This window comes from Nannobrachium achirus, assembly GCF_963921795.1.
Source record: "Nannobrachium achirus genome assembly, chromosome: 24".
NCBI classification, from domain to species: Eukaryota; Metazoa; Chordata; class Actinopteri; order Myctophiformes; family Myctophidae; genus Nannobrachium; species Nannobrachium achirus.
The window spans coordinates 47,132,658-47,141,941 of NC_137831.1; the positions used below are offsets into that span (position 1 = coordinate 47,132,658).

The 9,284-nt window shown below is 43.1% G+C and overlaps 1 protein-coding gene across 1 annotated transcript; it reads left to right on the forward strand.

Moving 5' to 3' along the window:
- Positions 1-7,376: 7,376 nt before the first annotated feature.
- tbca (tubulin cofactor a) lies at positions 7,377-8,286 on the forward strand. Its single transcript, XM_080754867.1, has one exon. It carries the CDS (start codon positions 7,497-7,499, stop codon positions 7,830-7,832), a length of 336 nt encoding a protein of 111 aa, XP_080610993.1. The 5' UTR covers positions 7,377-7,496; the 3' UTR covers positions 7,833-8,286.
- Positions 8,287-9,284: the final 998 nt, after the last annotated feature.

Genomic DNA, 9,284 nt, shown 5'->3' on the forward strand with positions numbered 1-9,284 from the left:
TTCAAGTGGTTATTATGAAAAAGGAGGAAAAAAAGTTTCAATCACTCAAAGATTTGGAGGACCCCCTGTAGTTACTCTGAGGACCCCCTAGGGGTCCCGGACCCCCTGTTGAAGACCCCTGCTGTAGAGTCTACAGTGTAGACTCTTTCAAGGAAAAGAAAAATATCCATTCAGAAGTTCAGCTTGACACATGTCCAATGCAAAGTAGCCTACACATTGACCCAGAGCTGCCTACAGTATGGTATGAGCAGGAACAGTTGTAGTGTAGTTGTAGCCTATATACTTACACTTGTTGGAGACGGAAGGTTTTGATACAGTGCCACTGTCAAACTCTTACTTTCAGCGCCAGGCTACTCTTGCTCAGCCTCACCTCGCGTCACCAGACTTTACACCTCGGATATGCTGAGACTAGTACTATTAACTTTCCGTGATTTTGCAGTCATGTGGACATGCGTCACGCACTTGACTCAGTTCCTAGTCATTGACTGAACCAACTTGAGTAATCTTTTTTTTCTTCTCAGTGAAGTAGGTCATAATGTCATTGGTCTTCAACAGACGGTCTGTGGCCCATAGGGGGTCCTCAGTGTTACTATAGGCACTTAAAGGAGTAGTTCACCCCCAAATTAAAATAAAACAAATTCTATTGATTACCTGTGCCATGGAGACTTGAGTTCAAAAATGTATATTTTTTGGGGATTTGTCTCATTCCTAAGACAAAAATGTGATCGTTGTAAATGTGCCCCCTTTGATTCCGGGTGGGGACCAAAATGCATTTGGGTCCCCATCCGGAATCAATGGGGGTACATTTATCGTAATCAAATTATTGTCTTAGGAATGCGTCATTTTGGGGGTGAACTACTCTAATACACTAATGTGATGAATGGTGCATGCATGGTGTATTGATGGCATGCTTGTGTCTATATCATGATACTTTATTGTCACATCACAGTTGAGTTATTACATTTCTTCGATTTCAGAGATTCATGAAAAATCGATGATGTAATTTGGTCTGTGCTTTTGTAGCTATTACATATTTAATTTATTGACGGTTCCTGAAATCTTCGAGTATCTCACTGGGAACTTCACCATGGTAAGTCACCAGTAGACCTGCTGTATTTGGCTAGCTAATGTAGATAAGGTAGCCAATAGCCAGCCTAACTAGACCATAGAACTAGAGATAGATGTACATAGATGACTGACTCCACCACTAGATGGCGTCATTGCTCTACTCTACTGCTCACAGATGGGAATGGCCACATGAAAACGAATTGTTAAAAATTAGGCCCACAAGCTTTAGTTTAACCTTGAGATTAATAGAACATTAATACAAATGTAATTTCTACTGTGTGTGTGTGTGTGTGTGTGTGTGTGTGTGTGTGTGTGTGTGTGTGTGTGTGTGTGTGTGTGTGTGCGCGCGCGCGCGCGTGTAATTGATTGGTTGAATATTTTACTAGAAGTTTGCATAGGATTAGTAGCCTAGCCTACAGGACAATTCAGATACAAGCCAAGGTCTACTAAAAGGATTTAGACATCAAGAAAGATCAATGGCTTGTTTGCATTGGGGTCCATTTGCACTCAATTCATGGACGAAAATACATAAGTATCCTGGTCAGTATTTGACGTACTGAAGTATTTAGATATTTTGTAATGTATTCTGAGGTTAAGATTATGAATATGGTTACGTTTTGGCACCGTTTTACCCGGGTTAAGGTTAAGAATAAGATTTAGGTTTAGTTTAACCGTTTACCGAGGTTACTTTTAGAAATACCAGAGACCGAGGCGAGTGTGAATTGGGGCGAGCATTCTCATTGTGGTATTCTTTTCAAATAGCCATGTAGGGCAATAGCCTTAGGTTAAAAGCAGATAAACTGATTTTGATATAGACAGTTTTTGCTGGACCCCACCACTGCCCTAGAAAAGAGGCCCTAAAGCCCCTTTTCGACTGCAGCTTTAGCACCACACCACACCACACTGCACCACATGAAAATATCTACATTTTCCATTACACAAAAAGGGGCTTAAATAATCAGTAAGAAACAAATTGACCCTTTTAACTGTGATTATAATACAATATACATTTGTATTACAATAGTTGTAATTTACAACTATCATAAATTATAATACACTATAATGGATTATAACTGTGATTACAATACACTATAAAGTATTAATGTATTAGGCTACTATGATAACTAATACACTATAATAGATTATAATAGTGGTTATAACACAATAGAATCTATTATCATGTATTCCAGCATCGCGTTTAGTACCACTTTCACACCACTCTACCCAGGTCCTTGTAGTGGAAAACCTGGCACAAGTGGGCGGTGTGGTGTGGAGTGGTGTGGTGCTGAACCTCTGGAAAATGGACTTAAAGGAGTAGTTCACCCCCAAAATGACTTTTTTCTATTGATTAGTCACGCCATGGAGACTATAGAGTTCAATAATATTTTTAGTTTTTTGTTGAATTCCTAAGACAAAAATGTGATAACAATACATTTACCCCCATCCGGAATCACTGGGGGTAAATTTACTCGAATCAAATTTTTGTCTTAGGAATGTGACAAAAAAACTAAAACTATTATTGTCCATGGCGTGACTAATCAATAGAAAAAATCATTTTGGGGGTGAACTACTCCTTTAACACACACACACACACGCGCACGCACGCACGCACCCACGCCAGTCCAGTTGGTGGCGGTATTGCACTCTAACCTGGTTTGCATTACAACAAACGCCAAAGAAAGAACGATGACGTCAACTTTCGAAGGGGATAGTTTGCCGACCAGAGTGTTTTTCGGCTGTCTGTCTTTCCAAGTGAAGAAATATGAAAGGCCTCCGCTTAGATGCTTCAAATGTCAACGTTTTGGCCATGTTGCTGCGTCATGTCGCGGCAGTCAAAGATGCTCAAAATGTGGTGGGGGGCATGATTTGTTGAATTGTGAAGTGACGGATACTAAATGCTGTAACTGCGGAGGCACGCATATGGCATCTTTTCGGGGATGCCCTCACTTTGGAAAGGCAAAACAGGTCCAGGAGATCAAAGAGCAGCATAATATCTCGTATGCAGAGGCGGTAAAGAAAGTGGAAGGAAAAAGTGAAAATGTGTCAGTATACGTTGGCTCTCACTCTCAGATGTCCCCATCAGTGTCTCTACGTTCCCCATACCCTCTTGTGCCAGTTGCTCCTGTGCCAGTTGATTCGATTGTGGTTAAAAAAGAAGGTTTAATGGCATTTATGGTGGATGTACTGGTGTTTGCTACCAATCCGCCCAAAGGCAAGGAGTTAAGCAGGTCTAACATAATGAAGAAGGTGGTTGAGGCAGCCGGGAGGTTCTTGGGAACTGGAGCATGTGACCCTCATGTACTTCATAAATTTATGACAGACATGTCAGGCAGCCAAGAGAAGGCACCTAAGCCACAGGATGATTTGGTAGAGGAAATTGAGGTTGATGAAGACGATGCTAATGATGATTAAATTAATTATCATGTTTGCTATTCTGCAATGGAATGCACGGAGCCTAATTGCAAATGGACAAGAACTAAAGAAATTTGTTGACATTGGAACAGACAAGCCTGATCTTATATGTGTTCAAGAGACATGGTTAAAACCATGTCTAGACTTTGTTATGCCAGGCTATGTGGGTGTAAGGAAGGATAGGGCAGATGGACATGGTGGATGTGCTGTGTTTATTAAAACAGGAATTCAGTACAAAGTAGTAGACATCGATTCTAGCCTTGAGTGTGTGTTAACTGAAATATGGAGTTCACAAGGGAAAATAACTGTTGTCAATTTCTACAATCCATGTGAGGCACTGTTACCGGAGGAATTAGACAAAATAATGGAGAAAATCAGATCCCCAGTTATTTGGGCTGGGGACTTTAATGCCCACAATCCTTTGTGGGGAAGTGAAAAGAGGGATAGGAACGGAATCATAATAGAGGACTTTTTAGAAAGGCACGGTTTGATAGTGTTGAATGACGGTAGGCCCACTAGGATTCAGATAGAGACAGGAAAACTGTCATGTATTGATCTCACGCTTGCATCGCCAGGGTTGGCTAGAGTGGGGGAGTGGGAACCCATAGAAAGAAACACTATGGGCAGTGATCATTTTCCCATTTTGAGTGGGTTTGGGAGAACACTAACAATAGAAATAGACAAGAGGCCCGAAGTGTTTAATTTTGCTCAGGCCCAGTGGGAAAAGTTTGAAGAAGAGACAGCAGCCCTAGTGGAGGAAGTTGAAAGTAATGGAACAATAGACTATTTTAATCAATCTCTTTGCTCAATGGTACTTGGTGCAGCACTAAACTCAATCCCCATGAGGCAGAGTCCCAAAAACAGAGTAGCTGTCCCTTGGTGGAATAAGGACTGTGATGCAGCCATAAAAAATAGAAATAGAGCATATAGAAAGCTAAGGAAATATCCTTCACAAATAAATGCAATTGAGTATAAAAGACTAAGAGCAGTTGTAAGGAAAATTATTAAGGAGGCTAAGAGGAATTGTTGGAGGAAGTATTGTGGGACAATAGGCCTGGATACCCCCCTTAGAGAAGTGTGGTCAAGAGTCCACAGAATGTCAGGAAAATTTAGAAGGCACGCAATGCCAGTTCTGAATGATGGAACAAGGGAGGCTGTTAGTAACGGAGAGAGGGCAAGTATGCTTGTCAAAGCATTTCAGGCTGTACATAACTCAACCACTCTGGGAGAAGAGGGGTTGAGGAAGAGAGTGGAAACGTTGAGGAGTGAGCAGTGGAAGCTTAATTACTGCCATGAGAATAGTGATGCTTTTAATTTATTTTTTTCTCATAAAGAATTGAGAGAGGCCATTCAGGCCGGGGCCAACACTGCCCCAGGAAGAGACAGACTGTGCTACGAGATGTTTAAACATTTAAAAGACTCTGTGCTTGATGAGATAATAACACTGTTTAATATAATATGGGAGACAGGTAGCTTACCAGCGGAGTGGAAGCATGCAGTCATAATTCCAATACTGAAGCCAGGTAAAAATGCATCAAAGCCTGATTCTTACCGGCCTATAGCTCTGACGTCAGTTTTGTGCAAAATAATGGAACGTATAGTAACAAACAGGCTGGTGTATTTCTTAGAAACAAGAGGATGCTTTGTTGACTATCAAAATGGGTTCCGAATAGGAAGAGGCACAATGGACTCTGTAGCAGTCCTGGACTTGGAGATTAGAAAGGCCATGGTAAATAAGGAAGCTATAGTTGGAGTATTTTTAGACATTGAAAAAGCCTATGACTCCATGTGGAAAGAAGGAGTATTAATTAAACTGCATGATGCAGGAGTAAAGGGAAGGATGCTTAACTGGATAAAGGATTTCCTTATGGGCAGAACAATACAGGTGAGAGTGGGAGGGGCGTATTCCGAAACTGTGAACATAGAGAATGGCACTCCGCAGGGATCAGTTATCAGCCCAGTCCTCTTCAATGTTATGATTAATGATATTTTTAAAACAGTTGGGCAAGGATTTGGGAGGTCACTCTTTGCTGATGATGGGGCCATCTGGAGGAGAGGCAGGAATGTGAAGTTTTTGCTCAAGAAAACCCAGGAAGGATTAAATGTAATAGAAGAGTGGGCAAACAAGTGGAGTTTTAAAATTTCTGTATCTAAAAGTCAGTATATGATATTTGGGTGTAAAAGGAAAATCCCAGAAATAGGGCTAAAGTTGTACGGAGCTCCTTTAGAGCGGGTCAAGGAATTTAAATTCCTGGGAATGTGGCTCGATGAGAGACTCACCTGGAAAGTACATATAGGAAAAGTTGTGAGTAAATGTGAAAAGGTGATAAACATACTCCGGAGCCTGGCAGGGTGTGAATGGGGAGCTGAGAGGGGGACTATGCTCATGATATATCAGGCAATGATCAGGTCAGCAATAGACTATGGGAGCTTTGTGTATGGAGCTGCTGCAAAGTCCAACTTAGATAAGTTGGATGCCATACAGGCGAGAGCTCTAAGAACGTGCTGTGGGGCGTTTAGAACAACTCCCATCCCAGCTTTGCTCGTAGAAATGGGAGAGTGGCCGCTTAGAATTAGGCGCAATAAATTAGGGCTGCATTACTGGGCTAAACTAAAAGGATCCAGCCTGAGTCTCTCAGCCAAGTGCCTGCTGAATGAGAGTTGGGAGTTTGCTGCTGACGGAGGGAAAAAAAGAAATTTCTTAGCTGGGGCTGGAGAGTTGGCTGAGAGAGTTGGAGTGGATAAAGATAAAGTGGGCCTAGTACATGCTTTCTGGTCGATTGTACCAGTGTGGTTGCTCCCAGAGGCTATTGTAGATCTCTCATTGCTAGATAGGAAGCAGGAGGGAGGCATCACTAGCTCACAGGTTGACAGGTATCTAGAAGAGGCATGGGGGTCACACATGCAGGTTTTTACGGATGGGTCTAAGGACAGCCAAAAAGCAGGGTGTGGAATCTATGTTGTGGGCCCTCAGGTCCAGCAAGGCTTGCGTGTCACAAACGGGGCATCCGTCTTTGCCACAGAGATAATGGCCATAATCTGGGCATTATGGTGGATTGAACAAGTGAAACCCGAAAAAGTAGTGATATGCTCTGATTCAGCTGCGGCCTTGATGGCCCTGAGGAGTGGGACATCGAGAGCGAGAGCCGATCTGATAAACGAAGCTTTAATATGCTTAAACAAGATAGAGAAAGCAGGGTGTGATGTAGGCTTCCTTTGGGTCCCAGGGCATGCAGGTGTAGAGGGCAATGAAGTAGCTGACAAGTTGGCCAAAAACTCGCTACAGAGAGAGAACATAAATGTGAAAATCCCTTTGGGCAAGCCAGAATTCTATAGCACCATAAAAGAGGGGCTTGAGAAACAGTGGCAAGAGGAGTGGAACAATGAAGAGAAAGGGAGACTGTATTTCTCAGCGCAAACATCTGTCAAAAAGAGCATGGACATGGGGGGGGACAGAAGAGACTCTGTCAAACTGACTAGGCTAAGGTTTGGTCACTGTGGGCTAGCCAGCTGCTTGAAAACTGTTGGGAAACATCCAGATGGACTGTGTGAGTGTGGGAGAGCGGAGACTGTTGTGCATGTGCTACTTGAGTGTGAGAAATACAGGGAACAGAGGGCTCAGTTACGCAAAGAACTGGAGGATATTGGAATCTCTATCTTGGATTATAAATCACTGTTCAGTCAGCGAAAGGAGCATCATGCTGTGGAGAGGAGCATCCTGGCTTTCCTCCACAACGCAGACCTCTATCAGAGGATATAGGAACTCTAAGGAGTGCAATACCACCCTGAACTGCGGAGGGCAGTAATACGCTAAAGCGTCAACACTGCCGGAAACCCCATTAGAAGAAGAAGAACGATGACGTCATATCCTTTTCCCACTTCCGTCTTCCTTTTGTGCATTCGTTGTGTGCGTATTCTGCGTTTGGTCATTTAGTTGAAGGCCCATCTATCCAGTTTTAAAAACTGCATTGTTGTCACCGCGTGTCTTGTGACATTAGCGATCAGCAGCAGCATCCATGGCGGACCCCAGGATTCGGCAGATCAAGATCAAGACGGGCGTCGTCCGGCGGCTGGTCAAAGAGGAGCTGAGCTACATCAAGGAGGCCAAGCAGCAGGAGGACAAGATCGAGCGTCTGAAAGCGGAGGAGGGAGACGAGGAGCAGCAGTATGTGATCAAGAAGCAGGTGGAGGTGCTGCAGGAGTGTCGCATGATGGTCCCCGACTGTCGCCGCCGCCTGGCCGCGGCCCACGCCGACCTGCTGCAGCTGCTGGAGACCGAGCAGGACCTGGCCGAGAGAGAGGAGTTCCTGGAGGCTAGAAGCACACTGGACTCTGTGAAGATGGATGAATAAATGAATGAACGGGTGTCTGTACACTTGTGTTCCGCGATCCTGCTCCTTTAGTTCACGCCTTGATCGGACAACATGGAGATGAAAATCAAAATGAATCTACCATGTGTTTGTTTGATTGTTTCTAGTTTTTAGGCCTCGTTTGCACTGTCCAACTTGGACCTAAATAATAACTATTCAAAGTGAATAAACACGCATGCATTTCCAATTCGGGGCCTTCGACAACAGGCATAATGGCCTAAAGAATAGGCTATGACTGAAGTGACTATTTATGCATTTATTTCCAGTTTTGGGCCTTTTGTTTTGGCAATGGATGGACAGTCACATGGAGATGAAAAAAAGGGGAGGGGGGAGGGATTACCGTGTTGTCATTTAATTAACAATGTGCACATGACTTTTAACATGATGCTTCTCCTATGTATGTTTACAATAGCCACAATAAACGTATCCAATCCGATGTTTACAATGATCAAACATGCAAAAGTGGTTTCAGTTCAATATAACAAATGCAAATATGTGTGTGGAGTGGAGGAGGATATGGCAACCTATCCCATAGACTGGAAGGCTCGCATGCTGTGACTGGATGGTTCGTCGCCAGGAAGCAGCTGGGTTTAAGTGTTGTTTTTTGAATAAGAATATTGAAATATTTTTCCAGCTAAGCATGTTTAGACACACACTTTCTTTGGACAACGTTATACACACTATCTGTATTCTGTAAAGATATTGTAAATTCATTGACATAATACAACCCAGTGACAAGACAGCAGCTGCGTGCGACCATAGCGTGCGACCTGCGTCAGATCAGCGGAAATAAGCTTCCATCGTTCACCGGCGGAAACGGATTCTGCATTCAAAAATAAAAGACCAACACATGACTAGATATTTTCAGCTGAAACTGACGTGAAAATTATGTAAGCGTATTCTATTCCGGATAACAGATTAATCACTCAAGTCAATATATTATTATAATATAAGCACAAGTGTTTTGTAGAAAGACCCTGTGGTGTGTGCGTGTTTGAAGGTGAAACGTGTAAGTGAAGACATTTTCTATACTTGTCAAGTTCACTGCTCCGACGCACCTGTCCCCCTGGCCTCTGTAGTGTGCAAAAGAAGGACCCTTTTCTTCGAAATGAGTTAATAGCACATTATCATCGCTGGCAGGGGTGTCACACCATATTCTGGGTCCCTGGGTACAATGATTCACTTGGGGCCCTGCATGAATGGGAACGCATTATTATGTATTATTTTGTGCTTTAACCATTGAAAAATAGCAGATACACAGTATGTAGATCTGCTATTTTTGAAAAATCGTGAAAATGTGTGCAGGTCTTTTGTCAGTGGTGCTCAAACCTTGAAGGACCCCCAAAAATGATATGTAGGCCTATTTGGCCACGGACACCCATCTCAAAATATTTAGTTCCAGGGACCGCCAGAAGCAAAATTTTAGTTTGTTTT